This window comes from Doryrhamphus excisus, chromosome 1, assembly GCF_030265055.1.
Source record: "Doryrhamphus excisus isolate RoL2022-K1 chromosome 1, RoL_Dexc_1.0, whole genome shotgun sequence".
Lineage (NCBI taxonomy): Eukaryota > Metazoa > Chordata > Actinopteri > Syngnathiformes > Syngnathidae > Doryrhamphus > Doryrhamphus excisus.
The window spans coordinates 27,436,245-27,453,675 of NC_080466.1; the positions used below are offsets into that span (position 1 = coordinate 27,436,245).

A 17,431-nucleotide genomic window follows, 5' to 3' on the forward strand; every position below is an offset into this window, starting at 1 on the left:
AGTAGAAAGTAGATCAATATTTGAGGTTAATCGGAGACTCGCTTGTCTATTGGTGTGGATGATGTAGTCCTGTGTCACGGATGCCGAACCTTGTTGGTTAGCGAATTGAGTTTTTAGCTTGATGGCTAGTGTTCTGCAGACCGGGGAAGAACACAGGGGTGGCCGGACCAGGTGGGTCACATTGGTGTTGTGACCCGGAAGAGAGTGAGGTTTAGGAGGATTAGCGTGGCGGATGCTAGCTGCCTTGTGCGTTCAGTCACGCTGGATATTGAGTTAACAGCTCTTGCTTTTAGCTGGATGGCTAGTGGCTTCCTCCCACATTCCAAAAACATGCTAGGTTAATTAGCGACTCCAAATTGTCCATAGGTATGAATGTGAGTGTGAATGGTTGTTTGTCTATATGTGCCCTGTGATTGGCTGGCCACAAGTCTATAGTGTCTCACCCGAAGTCAGCTGGGAGTAAGCCCTTTTCTCAGTTATAGAGCCTCTTTGTCTCGGTGGGTGGAGGCGGGGCCGCTCGCATACACACAGAGTGCAGAAGCGTTTAACATAGTAAAAATTATTCATTCATTTTCTACCGCTTTTCCTCACGAGGGTCGTGGGGGGTGCTGGAGCCTATCCCAGCTGTCTTCGGGCGAGAGGCGGGGTACACCCTGGACTGGTGGCCAGCCAATCAGAGGGCACATATAGACAAACAACCATTCACACTCACATTCATACCTATGGACAATTTGGAGTCGCTAATTAACCTAGCATGTTTTTGGAATGTGGGAGGAAACCGGAGTACCCGGAGAAAACCCACGCATACACGGGGAGAACATGCAAACTCCATACAGAGATGACCGAGGGTGGAATTGAACCCTGGTCCTCCTAGCTGTGAGGTCTGTGCGCTAACCACTAGACCACAGTGCCGCCCAGTAAAAATTATTATTGTCAAATATTTTTTATTGTTCTTCATTGGGCATGGCGGTCGTGTGGTTTGCGCGCAGGCCTCACAGCTAGGAGACCCGAGTTCAATCCCACCCTCGGCCATCTCTGTGTGGAGTTTGCATGTTGAGTTAACAGCTCTAGAAAATGGATGTTCCTCAAGGAAAACAAAGGCGATCTAAGTATCGGAACATCCAGGAGTCTCCCCAATTTCCCTCTTTTTCCCCTCCTCAGAGGCAAATGTTGACTAGCATGCACGGTATGTTCCATCGTCCGAACCTTAGACCTCACATGTCCGATTAGCATAGTAATTGCTTTTGTAACAGCACACGCAGATAAAAGTTTATGGCCACATAATGCATCCAATTCCACTTCCCACTAAATGTAGGCAATGTCGTTTGTGCTAGCGGGCTCTGATGTTTATCAGCGTGCCTCTCAGTGTCCCTATTTAATCCAGGCTTTTTTTTTCCATATTGCATCCACGCTTTCACTAAGTAAACCGATCTGCGTGTCGTGTGCCCGGCTACGTTGCCAACGCACGTGACTTTAGGACAGCATCTGCTCCTGAAAAGCCACCGAAACCACCTATGAAAGAAAGTGCCACTTATAGTCCGGAAAATACGGAATGCCAATAATCTATGACGTACATTTGAAAGAAATGTTGAGTACTATAGTAGATATGGCTACTTTTTATTCAGTTTTTGGGGTATGAGTATTTATACCTTTATCTTCTACAATACAGTACTGTTGATTTCACATTTCATTACATACCGTATTTCCTGGACTATAGGTCGCTCTGGAGTATAAATCGCACAAGGCAAAAAATGCATCATTAGGTAGATAAAAAAAAAACATACATAAGTCGCACTGGAGTATAAGTCGCATTTTTTGTGAGTACCGTATTTTCTGGACTATAAGTCGCTCTGGAGTATAAGTCGCACAAGGCCAAAAATGCATAATTAAGTTAAAAAAACAAAACATACATAAGTCGCACTGGAGTATAAGTCGCATAAAGCCAAAAATGCACAATTTGGTAGGAAAAACACATACATAAATCACATTTTTTGTGAGTACCGTATTTTCTGGACTATAAGTCGCTCCGGAGTATAAGTCGCACAAGGCCAAAAATGCATAATTAAGTTAAAAAAAAAACATACATAAGTCGCACTGGGGTATAAGTCGCACAAGGCAAAAAATGCATCATTAGGTAGATAAAAAAAACATACATAAGTCGCACTGGAGTATAAGTCGCATTTTTTGTGAGTACCGTATTTTCTGGACTATAAGTCGCTCCGGAGTATAAGTCGCGCAAGGCCAAAAATGCATAATTAAGTAAATAAAAAAACATACATAAGTCGCACTGGGGTATAAGTCGCACAAGGCAAAAAATGCATCATTAGGTAGATAAAAAAAACATACATAAGTCGCACTGGAGTATAAGTCGCATTTTTTGTGAGTACCGTATTTTCTGGACTATAAGTCGCTCCGGAGTATAAGTCGCACAAGGCCAAAAATGCATAATTAAGTTAAAAAAAAACATACATAAGTCGCACTGGGGTATAAGTCGCACAAGGCAAAAAATGCATCATTAGGTAGATAAAAAAACATACATAAGTCGCACTGGAGTATAAGTCGCATTTTTTGTGAGTACCGTATTTTCTGGACTATAAGTCGCTCCGGAGTATAAGTCGCACAATGGCAAAAATGCATAATTAAGTAAAAAAAAAAAATGGCCACATAATGCATCCAATTCCACTTCCCACTAAATGTAGGCAATGTCGTTTGTGCTCGCGGGCTCTGATGTTTATCAGCGTGCCTCTCAGTGTCCCTATTTAATCCAGGCTTTTTTTTTTTCCATATTGCATCCACGCTTTCACTAAGTAAACCGATCTGCGTGTCGTGTGCCCGGCTACGTTGCCAACGCACGTCACTTTAGGACAGCATCTGCTCCTGAAAAGCCACCGAAACAGGCCGTAGGGGATATACGGTACATGATTGCAATCATGTGCCACAAACTGGTGACCAGGTCGCTATTTTTTGCACATCGAATTTCCATAAAACACAAGGCGTGAAATGACGGTATTAGATTACATTGCTCGACTTTGAGGTTTTGTTCCTTTGTTGATAGCTAAGCTGGCTTTTTAGGTCAAGTGCTTCTGATGATCTCCCGTCACGTGTCCTACAACCAAAACAGAGAAAGAGATTAATAGTGGGTTCATTCAATAGTCTCCTCATTCACACTTGATCCATTTTCCATGCCGAGATGTAAGAGTCCGTCTGAAAAATACCGAAATTTACGATATTTCAGGCTGAGCATGGAGTCCAATTGCACTTTATTGTCATGTGGTGTTTAAAGAACCAAGGAAAAATGTCACATGGACCACAGCGATGGTTCACTAACTTGGGTATATTTTGACTGCGCATACTGTATGTTTTGGCAGTGTTACAAAAGAAACAATTTGATATTCTAGTATTATATTACACAACATGTTCTTTCCATATTTCTCTTCACTTTTTTTTTTTTTCCTCGCTAGTCCGCCCACACGGAATCACTTTGAAAGCCTAAATGGAGCACTTGGAACAGATCCATCTGTTCTTTGAGCTGACCACGGCTTCGATATTTGCAATTGTCTAAATATACGATATGTCAATTAGGGTTGACAAAATTAATGACAGCAATTATTTTAGTGTAATGTGTAATGTAGCAAGCAAGACTCTCTGTTATGACGGCAGACGGACGGAGCGTGGAGCGTCCCAACACGGTCCCCACAGAGTCTGAATGCAAAAAGATGCATTCAAGGACACTTGGAACAACAGTTTTATAATGTGTGTGGGTGTGCAAGTAAACAGTGGATATTCATAAGTATGTGGGAAAATACACTGAAAACAAGTCAATTTACCTTAAATTACGTATTGTCTTTGAACGCAACCCATCATTGCTTATAATAACATGGTTTAAAGCAGAGGTGGGCAAATATTTTGACTCGTGGGCCGCATTGAGTTAACAAAATTGTGCGGGGGACCAGAACATATATTTAACACACACACACACACTATTTTATGCTTATAATTCTCCTTGAATTATTTGTCTAGTTTTATCTGTTAAGTTAAGTGTTATATACTATCAGTTATATGTTCTCATGTCCCTTTTTTCAGGAGTACCTTAAACATCAAATGATGTCATTTAATTTGACAGTTTTGTTGGTTTATTTACGAAATAAGATTATCCGACAAGTCATGTTTGCCAGTTTGTATAGTAAAAGTTGAAATACTTCAAAGCCGCATGTGGCCCCCAGGCCGTAGTTTGACCACCCCTGGTTTAAAGTGTGATTCAAATGTTCTACTTCTATTAAAGAGACTAGACAAATAGATTTGTAGACTTACATACACATATATATTGTATTTTCTGGACTATAAGTCGCTACAGAGTATAAAGCCAAAAATGCATAATTAGGTAGGAAAAACACATACATGAATAGCATTTTTTGCAAGTACTGTATTTTCTGGACTATAAGCCGCTCCGGAGTATAAGTCGCACAAGGCCAAAAATGCATAATTAGAAATGTTGAGTACTATAGTAGATATGGCTACTTTTTATTCAGTTTTTTGGGTATGAGTATTTATACCTTTATCTTCTACAATACAGTACCGTTGATTTCACATTTCATTACATACCGTATTTCCTGGACTATAAGTCGCTCTGGAGTATAAGTCGCACAAGGCAAAACATGCATCATTAGGTAGATAACAAAACATACATAAGTCGCACTGAAGTATAAGTCACGTTTTTTTGTGAGTGCCGTATTTTCTGGACTATAAGTCGCTCCGGAGTATAAGTCGCACAAGGCCAAAAATGCATAATTAAGTAAAAAAAAAAAAAAACATACATAAGTCGCACTGGAGTATAAGTGGCATTTTTTGCGGGTAATTTATTTTCCAAACTACTTAACCAAAACAGACATTACGTCCTCTTGGAAGGCAAGTTCTACCAATAAAAGAATAGAGAACAGGCTGAATAGGTGTAAGATATGCTAACACAATGGTTATTCAGCTACACAAAAAATAAACATGAACAGAAAAGGTGTCCAGTGTTTATGGAACATAAACACTTTTTTCATTTATAAGTCGCTCTGGAGTATAAGTCGCAGGAACAGCCAACCTATGAAAGAAAGTGCGACTTATAGTCCGGAAAATACGGTAAATGGTATAACCCTGTCCTGTCATTGATCTATAAAAGAATACCTGCTGTTCGTCAATGCATCATTCAGGTTGTGAGTGTGATTGCCACAAAGCGCCGCTGTTGGCATTCGAAGGGCGTCAAACAAGTTTAAGTGTTTCTGTGTCGGGACGCCGAATTACTTACAAGACGCTAGCGGTTTAATATCATTTATTGCTGGGGGTGGAGTCTGAAAGGAGGCAACGTCAGCTACGTAGTTTTTCAGCAACGATTACGACTGTTCACAAAACAACTCTAACATTTTAACACATTTTAACGCTAACCACTCGTCCACCGTGCAGCCCCAGTTTCCATCAACTGTATTGCTGAAATTAAGATTTAAAAACTGAAAATTCCTACTCTCTCGGTCTGGTTTCTGAAGCTCCCATCAACTTCCCGTCCGCAATGACCCCCCCCCCCCCCCCCCCCCCACACACACACACCCATCGTCCTTGTTAATGCAAACCCCGTTCCAGTCCAGCTGTGTTACTACTTTTCAAACAAGTCTGCATCCAGTGTGTATCAGCGCCATAAATCATGTGATTTATTTAATTAGCCAGCCCCCCTCACAAAGATCTCACACTCCACTCGGAATACCGTGCTCACTGAGCTCATGGAAAACTTCCATCTGCCAAGTTTTCCACTCATATCCCCAAAAAAGGAACCTGAGCAGCATTTCAAAATTGGTCTGTTTTTTTTAATGGCGATAGCAAAACATAAGCTACAATGAATTGATGAATGTTTTGTGTTCATGTTGTGGGATTTACTGTAAGATCTTGTCAACTCCGTGTCAGCGCGGCGTCGGCTCACACCCAGGCTCAATTTAAAGCCCACACGGGGGTAAACGGAGTTAATGCGAACCCAGACGGAGACTTTGCCAAAGTGTTGTCTCCTCTTGATGTTACATCAAGACCGCCTGTGATGAATGCGTGCTGGATCGCTGCTGACTCGTTCTCTCCTGAAACCATATCAAGTCATTAAAACCGCGGAACACGTTCTGTTTTCGTTCTGTGCCATAACTGTCGTTATGTTATCCCTGATTGGCCTTCCTGGCTTTAAATAGTGAAAACTTGTTCTGATATTCCTAGAATTCTCTGCTTTCACTCACATGCTCTTTACGCAGCGGCTGCCAGCAAGGTCAGAAAAGTTCCGAGAGTAATGTCGGAAGATTAGGGAACCAAAGTTGTGTTAAAGTGCCAGAGTAAACAATGACGAGGTCGTCTGGAGTTTGGGGTGTCTGTGACGAAGAGACGATGTCCGTGTGGGAAAATCTACTATCATAGTCATCTTTTACGTGCGTTTTTTTTTTTTTTTTTTTACTGTGTGAAGAGTTACGGTTAGAAGGGTCACGTTCTGATGTCTGTGGCCTTAAAAGCCAAGTGTGGGGGGGGGAAGCGTCCCTGGAAAACAGAGTGGGCCGCCGCTCAAAGGCAGCCTGTTCTGAAGGGATTACGCGATTGGTGTTTATTTGCAGTCAAATGGAACATTCCCCGATATGTGCAGCCTTTGGCACATGGTGTAAATGTAGATAAGGGTGACGTCACACTGCTTAGGCCACCTGTATGCCTGAGATACTGGCGTGCAGCTGACGTCTCCTTATGGATACGTGGATGAAGTGTAACGCACTCCGAGTATCCTGGTTCGGTAATGGTAATGGTTTAATTTCATTTGAACATGCATCAGATTACAATTGAATGCATCACATAATCAGTTCACAGTTCCACATGTCCAAAAGGAGTAGGAAGAAGCAAAGCTTATTAAATCCTACCTCTCCACTTGGTACTTTTACAATCAGTAACTGTTACATTTGTTCACTTCCTGCTTTCCTAATATAGTTTACGTTTTGTTTTGGGGGGTTTTTCACGTATTGAAGTACGAGGTGATATGACCAACATTTGTTCACTTCCTGCTTTCCTAATATAATTTGGTTGTTTTTGTTTTGTTAAAATTGATTTTTATAAAATTTTAATTTTTATATAATTAATAATTGTATTAATTATTTATTTATGAACTAATTATTATTATTTATTAAAAATAATAATAAAAATAATATATATTTTTTAAATTAATAAAATACTAATTAAAATAAACAATAATTTAATTTATTAATAATAATTAAATTTGGAAAAAAATATTTTTTTTAATTTTTAAATTTTGTCACGTACCGAAGTACGAGGTGATATGAGCATCCAATGACATAATGGGTACCATAGTAAGTGTCAATATAGTGATATATATAGCACATCATGACTGGTTCAAGACTCTTCATCCTTGTATTTAGCAAACATCAACTGCTTGTATTGTTTCTTGAATTGGCTCATCGTTGTGCATTGTTTGATTTCCTTACTCAATCCATTCCATAGTTTGATTCCACATACTGAAATGCTATGGCTTTTTAACGTAGTCCTAGCATATAAGTGTTTCAAATTTAGTTCTTAACTGAGATCATATTTCTCCTCTTTAATTTAATTTAATTTAATTTAATTTAATTTAATTTAATTTAATTTAATTTAATTTAATTTAATTTAATTTAATTTAATTTAATTTAATTTTATTTTATTTTATTTTATTTTATTTTATTTTATTTTATTTTATTTTATTTTATTTTATTTTATTTTATTTTATTTTATTTTATTTTATTTTATTTTATTTTATTTTATTTTATTTTATTTTATTTTATTTTATTTTATTTTAGCTGTTTGCAGATGAACTATATCAGCAAGTTGAAGTATTTGTGATTTTAGAAATAAGGAGTTTGATCGATTTGAGAGAAACCAAAGTCAAAGATGCCAAACAAAACTTCTTTACATCGCCCACATAATCCCCCCCCACCCCCCCATCGCTCACCAGTAAACACTTTGTGTCGAACTCAATAAGCCACATGAGACGCTCTATCCTTTAATTATGTTGGTGCAATTATGCACAGACAACAATATCCAGAGGGCTCCTGTTTCCACCTTTGCCTCTCTTGTCTAAAGTGGATCCGTGTGGTTTTCCCACTTGTAGGGTGCCATTCCTGGTCAACAGGTTATTCCTACTTCCGAAGACGTTATTATATACACTACCAAACATCACAGACATACTATTAACGCTATTGTGGTTGTGTTTATATGCAGCACGTTGTTTATCATCTGGTGTTTACATTTCAGGGTGGTATATCTTGGTCTGTTGGATAGCCTTAAGGGGAATGGTGATACTGAACACCCAGGTTGTCTGCAATTGGTTGCTTCTCGTGGTCATGAAGGCATCATCATTGTTATCTGTATGGGTTCGCTGTGAACTCAACTCCAAAATGGAGTCGCCTTATTGTGAGCTTATTTATACTTTATGAGTTTATTCATACTTGGATGCTATCCAACCAGGGTTTTTTTATGCTGCCGAAACCGATCATGGTGATCCATGATTGAAATCGTCCGATACTGACACCGATACAGATCACATGCATGCAGTGTAAATGCACTACTGGCTATATTTATGGGTCACCATGTTGTTTTCTTGTGAGAGCCAAAGTAATGGTAATGGTTTAATTTCATTTGAACATGCATCAGATTACAATTGAATGCATCACATAATCAGTTCACAGTTCCACATGTCCAAAAGGAGTAGGAAGAAGCAAAGCTTATTAAATTCTACCCCTCCATCTGGTACTTTTACAATCAGTAACTGTTACATTTGTTCACTTCCTGCTTTCCTAACATAGTTTGCATTTTTTTGTTGTTTTTTTTTTCTCGTATCGAAGTACGAGGTGATATGACCAACATTTGTTCACTTCCTGCTTTCCTAATATAATTTGGGTTTTTTTGTTTTTTTTAAATTGACTTTATAAAATTTTTTATTTGTCATTTAATTAATCATAATTTTATTAATTGTTTATTATTTATTCATATTTTATATATTTAAAAAATAATAAAATAATAATTAAAATAAAAAAATAATTTAATAATAATACTTTAATTTAAAAAAAAAATAATATTTTAATTTTTTAATTTTGTCATGTACCAAAGTACGAGGTGATATGACCATACAATTACATAACGGGTACCATAGTAACCGTCAATATAGTGATACAGCACATCATGACTGGTTCAAGACTCCTCAGTACTTTATCGTTTTAGTCCCTCATCCACACAAAAAACTAAAAAAATCCACACATTCTGGGTGCCCTGATACTGTATTTTTGGAAAACGACCTCCGGAGTGGGAAAATCTGAAAAAGGTGGGAAATATGCTTTTTAAAAAAAAAAAAAAAAAAAACAATGTCAGCGACCTGGTGTTTTGTTGTCCTTAGTCCTTACTGTCCTTACTCCTTAGCCCCAAAATGACTCAGTAAAAGTCCAGATCAGCCTTGGAAAGTGGAAGACTGACTTGTGTTATTTCTTCTTCTATGGCAAGGGTGGGCAAATATTTTGACTCGTGGGCCGCATTGACTTAACAAAATTATCCGGGGGCCAGTACATATATTTAACACATACACATACACTATTTTATGCTTATAATTTTCCTTGAATTATTTGTCTAATTGTATCTGTAAAAGTGTTATACTATCAGATGCATGTTTTCATCTCACCACATCAAACTATGTCATTTAATTTAATTTTTATTTTTTACTAAATAAGACATCCGACTTGCAAGTCATGTTGCCAGTTTGTATGGTAAAAGTTAAAATACTTAGAAAGCAACTGGCGGATTCAAACGCTTGGTGTGCTGCATGTGGCCCCCAGGTTGTAGTTTGCCCACCCCTGTTCTATGGTATGTGGTAAGTGTCACCTGGTTTAGTCTTTGTGTCTGTTCACAGCGCCACACGTAGGTGTGCTTCCTGTATTGCATCCTTTGGATTGTGGGAAAGGGACATTTTTTCAACCCACCAAAAAAGAAAAGGAAAAATCTCAGTAGCGTTCCCGTGGGCAGTGAATGCAGCAGCAGGCAGGAAGGAAGGTAAATCCCACACAGGGGAGTTATTAACAATGTGGTGATGTATCTCCTTCGGGTGGGCCCTTAAAGGATGCCATCAAAGATGATTCCACATGAGGACCTTCAAAGGAGTTATCCAATAAAGGAAGGACCGGTCTACATGCACTGCATAAAAACCTTTAGTACCATATTGCTATACTGCCTTAACATTTTCTTATGGACTTCAAAATTGGCAAAGAGTATATTTGGAATACAGGAAGTGAACAAATCTACTAAAGCTTGTTGTTCCTGAAAAAACGAGATATTTCATCTGAAGCATTACAGCTTTATTCTCCTATCTTTTCAATATTTCATGGTAATTTTATAATGTTTGGCTTTTGTGCAGTATTTTTCCTTGAAAAACTAATTGTCCTGAGAGGTGCTCAGCTTGATGAATAGGTTATGGACCTGGTTTTGATGTCAAAAACAAATCGGGCCTGGTGATCAATGGGAATTTAATTGGATGACAAGGGAGCGAGAGACCAAGCAGACCAAATAATGCCATTCTTTGATGTATTTGAAGGCACACGCTGAGCGAGGCCTAATTAATCAGAGTAATGAAGACATCGCATGCAGTGGGTGGTGTTTTGTCTTAAAGTGCCCCAGGTAGCTTTCATCTTTGGGGACAAGCCCAGAAAGGTTAAAACAGCACAAGACGTGATGTATGGAAAACAGGTGACCAAGGAGTTAAAGTGGCCTCATCTGATGAAAATCAATAGGAGAGGATTAAATATATTAATTATTATTATTAATAATATAAATAATATATATAATATTATATATAATATATATATATATTAATTTATATTACATATACAAATATATATACATATATATCAGTTTTTAATATATATTATATGTATATAATATTAATATATATCTAATTATATATATATTAATATATTACATATACAAATACGTATATATACATATATATCAGTTTTAATATATATGATAAACATAATATTAATATATATAATTATATATATTAATATATATTACATATATATTAAAAACTGATATATATTGATCAGTTATAAAAAACTAAATATATATATATATAATACAATATTATATATAATATTAATATATATATATATATGATTATATATATTAATATATTACACGTACAAATATATATATATATATATATATTTATCATTTTTTAATATATATAATATTAATATATATATAATTATATATATTAATATATATTACATATTATATATATATATATATATTAAAAACGGATATATATATATATATTGATCAGTTATAAAAACTTATATATATCAGTTATAAAAAACTAAAAATATATATCAGTTTTTTATATATATTAATATATATAATAATCTCTCTATCTCTCTCTCTCTCTCTCTCTCTCTCTCTCTCTCTCTCTCTCTCTCTCTATATATATATATATATATATATATATATATATATATATATATATATATATATATATATATATATATATATAGTTTTTATAACTGATATATATATATCAGTTATAAAAACAAAAAAAATATATGTATATATATGTATATAATATCCAAATAACAAACAGTGGAAAATATAGCTCAATGATGTTTTAAAATGACTTGCATTTAAATGAGGTTTATCTTAAGGCTTGTAAGGCATTAATGTAAAAGGTTTCTTAAATGATGGGGGTGGGGGGGGGGGGGTGACTACGGTGCACCTGTGCTCCATTGACATTCATAAGCCGCTCCCCGGCTTGTTGGTTTTGCCTTTTTAAAGGTACTTATCACTAATGTTATGCACTTTTTATATTCCCATTCATATGATAATGACGGAAATTAGGTTATGAGACAGGCGCCAGTCTCAGGTTGTGGCAGAGCGTGTTTGATACCCTTTTTTACTGGCTGCAGATGAAAATGAACCAAATTTAGGGAAACAATATATTTTATTTTTATAATCTTTTTTTTAATTTTTTTTTAAACGGGGCTAATAAGTGTCAATGATGTTTTTTTTTACTATGGAGTCTGAGTCTTCTCCATGGAGCAGCTCTGGTGGCTTTACAGTAGATGCCGTGGAGACTTCCTGTCTCACGGGAACATCCTGGCTGTTGGGGGTAGCAACACGGGCTGGCAGGGAATGAGCGCTCCGTGCTCTCTCTTGTCACCTCCAGCTCCCATATACAGCTGTCAATCATGTGACACAGCGGTGCTGACATCTCCTGACAGCTCACCTGAACACACTGTTCTGCTCACTTGTTTGGAACAATAATGCAAAGGCATGCCTTTTGAAAGTCGAAATGTCAAGTTGCTTGTTGCGGGCTGCAAGGGGGTCACAGCGAGGAGACCCGAGTTCGATTCCACCCTCGGGCATCTCTGTGTGGAGTTTGCATGTGTGGGTTCTCCCCCATTCCAAAAACATGCTTGGTTAATTGGCGACTCCAAATTTTCCATAAGTACCCCTATGGTAACCCTATGGTGTACCCCGCCTCTCGCCTGAAGACAGCTGGGATAGGCTCCAGCACCCAACACAACCCTCGTGAGGATAAGCGGTAGAAAATGAATGTTTACTCTATTAGGTGACTATTAAGGTGACTATAGGGGTGTTATTTCATGTCTAGAGGGCTCTAATAGTGTTAAAAGACATATTTAGAAGATCGTAATCAGGTTTTCTATGCTCTCACCATTAAAATATCCACATTTATGAATAAGGAATGTGCCCTGTGATTGGCTGGCCACCAGTCCAGGGTGTACCCCGCCTCTCGCCCGAAGACAGCTGGGATAGGCTCCAACACCCAACGGAACCCTCGTGAGGATAAGCGGTAGAAAATGAATGAATGAATGAATGAATGAATGAATGAAAATAGACAATATAAACAACCTAAAAAGTATGAACAAATTAATAATTTTACCCTCGTGAGGATAAGCGGTAGAAAATGAATGAGTGAATGAGTTGCTTGTTGCTCCAAGTGGTGAATATGGCCGGCTGTGTCGTCATGTGATGCAACCTGTTATGCTGTGCTTGCATTTTACAGTTAAGGATGGGCATACATGATGGGGAGTCTTTGTGTTCTTGTTGTAATAAGTAATATAATTATTGCCCCAGGGTGTCTAGTATGTCTAATTTTACATGACTATAAATGACGTTGTGTGAACGGTTGGTTGCTGATGACCATGTTTTTCAACCAGTCTTGATATATGAAGTAAATCCAACTGATGGGCTCAAACAAACAGGTTTGTTTACCAAAACAATAATAGACAAGGTAACAGAATAGGGGTCCATGTGTTGCCAGATGTTTACCGCGGTTGAGGAGAAGAAGATGTAGCATGTCATGTACAGCAAAGCAACGTCAAACGAAAGAGTCATTCATTCATTCATTTTCTACCGCTTTTTCCTCACGAGGGTCGCGGGGGTTGCTGGAGCCTATCCCAGCTGTCTTTGGGCGAGAGGCGGGGTACACCCTGGACTGGTCGCCAGCCAATCACAGGGCACATATAGACAAACAACCATTCACACTCACATTCATACCTATGGACAATTTGGAGTGGCCAATTAACCTAGCATATTTTTGGAATGTGGGAGGAAACCCACGCATGCACGGGGAGAACATGCAAACTCCACACAGAGATGGCCGAAAGTGGAATTGAACCCTGGTCTCCTAGCTGTGAGGTCTGCGCGCTAACCACTAGACCGCCGTGCCGCCCGCTTCAAAAGTTAAAGGTTTAAAATAGGTAGAAAGATATATACAGTACTTGACCTTTGAACTCAACTATTACCAACGAGGATGGTAAACTATATCTGTAGCAACAGCTGCAATTTGCACTGCAATATTACCGACCACCACACGGCATGGCTGAGGAGGTACAGCGGTCGTCCAGTAACCTTCCTGGTTTGATCCCCAGCTCCTCCATCGACCAAGACACTGTACCTTTAATTGGTTGGTGAATGGGTGAATGAGAGGCATATATTGTAAAGCGCTTTGGATAAAAAAAAAAAGCGCTATACAAATGCAGTCCATTTACCGTTTAGCAAGGATCAAACCGCTGTCCTGGTTTCTGGAAGACCTGCTCCAACCTCCTGAACAGGAAGTCAGGTTCCTTGACGAAGCCAATGAGTTCCACTAAATGTCCCGAATGAGGACAGTACGGCATTACGTCATCATCTTTCTCGAGCTGATTTCGTAACACACCCTTTGGTGTTTGGAAAAAATGCACAGGGCTAATTAGGTGCAAACGCACTGATTAGCCGGGCCGAGGACGATCATCAATGAATAATTCAAGCTCTCTCTCTCTCCTGTACACAACATCACCGCCATTCCCGCCACGCTGCTGTGCATTCTCATCTCCAATTTCATTCCACCGTCGAGAAATGACGTTTTTAAATTTGATCAGAAGACATGCTGAAAGAATATGAATTCTTTGCCAGCAGTAGGTGACTATTAAGGTGATTGTAGGGGTGTTATTTCATGTCTAGAGGGCTCTAATAGTGTTAAAAGACATATTTAGAAGGTCGTAATCAGGTTTTCTATGCTCTCACGATAAAAATATCCACATTTATGAATAAGGAATGTGCCCTGTGATTAGCTGGCCAGTCCAGGGTGTACCCCGCCTCTCGCCCGAAGACAGCTGGGATAGGCTCCAACACCCAACACAACCCTCGTGAGGATAAGCGGTAGAAAATGAATGAATGTTTACTATATTAGGTGACTATTAAGGTGACTATAGGGGTGTTATTTCATGTCTAGAGGGCTCTAATAGTGTTAAAAGGCATATTTAGAAGGTCGTAATCAGGTAATTCCACCATTGAGAAATGACGATTCAGATGCTGAAAGAATATGAATTATTTGCCAGCACGCCCCCCCCCCCCACTCCATCATCACCGTCTTTCATTAGTTCTGCTCCAGTTACCGTGTGTCCATGTCCGTCTGTCCTCCAGGGTACGGCCATGCGGCCCCCAGCACGGACGGAGGGAAGGTGTTCTGCATGGTCTACGCACTCCTGGGCATCCCTCTCACCTTGGTCATGTTCCAGAGTGTGGGCGAACGGATTAACACCTTCGTCAGGTATCTTCTCCATCGCCTGAAGAAGTGCCTTGGCATGAGACGAACTGAGGTCTCCATGGTCAACATGGTGACCGTGGGTTTTATATCCTGCATGAGCACACTGTGCGTGGGGGCGCTGGCTTTCTCCCACTTTGAAGGATGGAGCTTCTTCCACGCTTACTACTACTGCTTCATCACGCTCACCACCATCGGTTTTGGCGACTACGTGGCGCTGCAGAATGACCACGCTCTCCAGAACAAGCCGGACTATGTGGCCTTCAGCTTCATTTACATCTTAACGGGATTGGCTGTGATCGGAGCCTTCCTCAATTTAGCCGTACTGCGCTTCATGACCATGAACGCCGAGGACGAGAAAAGGGACGCCGAGCAAAGAGCGCTACTCGCTCATAACGGCCAGGCGGGAAGACACATTCACTGCTCCATGGACCAAGCGTCCCCTTCCTCCACCGCGTCAGGGTGTGTCGGGGGCAGCGCAATTGGAGGCGGCGGCGGAGGAGCGGCGAGCCGGGGTCTCCGTAACGTTTATGCCGAGGTTCTCCACTTCCAGTCCATGTGCTCATGCCTTTGGTACAAGAGCAGAGAGAAGCTTCAGTACTCCATTCCTATGATCATCCCACGTGACCTCTCCAACTCTGACAGCTACATGGAGCAGGGGGGGGAGGCTTTCTCCAACCCCCTCCACTCCAACGGCTGCATGTGCGGTCTGCAGCCCCACTCAGGCATCAGCTCAGTGTCCACTGGTCTGCACAGCATCAACGTGTACAGGAGACTCAACAAACGAAGGAGCTCCATCTAGACATTTGTCCTAGTCCTAATCAGACGTACCTTGTAGCCTCTTTTACTTTATTTTAGGTTTTTTTTATGACTTTTTTTCCAGTGCATTGCAAACACAATGTGCCAAATCTTGACTGCGTAGGATTATTTCTGCTGCGATCGACTCTTCTTGGGTGGATTTGGTTGTGTCGGTCACTTGAATAGCAACGGCACGACCAAGCCGATTCCCTAAGTGTTTACTTGGCATGCCGTACGGTCTTTTTACTACCAAATTCTGGAGATTGTTCCTGATCGACACCTCTCCGTGGGCGACGGCTGCCATCTCAGTGAATTAAGTTTAACCTCGGGTTGTGGAGATATGGGATGTCAATATATTGCCTTCAATGATGGAAAGCCTTGTTTTTTTTCCAGTGATGGAGACACCATCCACATTATCACAATAAGGTCTCTTTGGTACAGGTCAGCGGCTTTGAGGGTGTGAAGCTCAAAACAAGAGCGAACGGCAGAGTCAGTAAAGATTTGGCACATTTTGCACCGGACACCGGACACCAGGCTGGATTGGCTGCTCTCAGTCACTTCATAGGGAAATAACGATGCTTTCCGATGGTTACTACTTTGTGGAAAGGGTGATGGTTGATGATAGAGTAGGAGTTTCAAAGCCATTTCTTACAGACTCCAAACACCTTTACTATAAAAGATATGTACAGCTTATTCCAAGCCCCTTAAATTTTACTCTTGTGTCATTTGTAATGTACAAACATGGAAAAAAAAAGATTAGTTTCCTGTTCATTTTAATGCCTGGTACAAATAAAGCTACAGTTGACTCCTATGAGCTATTTATGTTATCATCAGGGGCATCACTAGGTTCTGAGGATGGGGGGGGGGGGGGGGGGGGGGGGGTGCACAGGATATGAATGAATGTAGTAGACATTAGGGAATCCAAAAAACAAATAAGGAACAAGAACCAGGATATAACTTTCCCACTTTTGGACAGATTTAGTAGAGATACTCAATTGTTTTAGGACACCGTTAAATGTACACAAGTACACACAATCTACACTGCAAAACCGCCGCTCAAGCTCTGCAACCATTCTGTCCAACGGACAGTGATCAATGATATAATAATCATTATTATATTATTAATTAGCCTATTATTATTACTATCATCATTATTCTTCTTCTGATTATTGTAGTAGTAGGCTAGTATTAGGCTGCTTTTGCACTATTATATAAAATTTGTCAGATATAAAAAAAGTAAAAATAAAAAAATAATTTCAAATTATTCACATAATTAAATTAAATAAAATTAAATAAAATTAAATAAAATTAAATAAAATTAAATAAAATTAAATAAAATTAAATTATTATTTACATTGTTTACATTACATAACGTTACATAACCATAGGCCTAATGACGCCACTGGTTATCATCATTATGTCTGTCCAAACAAACGTACCTTCAGTTGTATCAAGTCTAATAATTTTGGCCATTACTGTATATTGATTTGGTCTGTTGCATTACGTGTA

At 39.1% G+C, this 17,431-nt stretch overlaps 1 protein-coding gene across 1 annotated transcript in view; it reads left to right on the plus strand.

Moving 5' to 3' along the window:
- kcnk3a (potassium channel, subfamily K, member 3a) overlaps positions 1-16,769 on the plus strand; it is a 36,597-nt gene extending 19,828 nt beyond the window's left edge. Inside the window, exon 2 of the mRNA XM_058080579.1 lies at positions 15,004-16,769. Coding sequence (XP_057936562.1) covers positions 15,004-15,926 — 923 coding nt within the window. The 3' untranslated portion in view covers positions 15,927-16,769. The remainder of the gene's footprint in view (positions 1-15,003) is intronic.
- Positions 16,770-17,431: the final 662 nt, after the last annotated feature.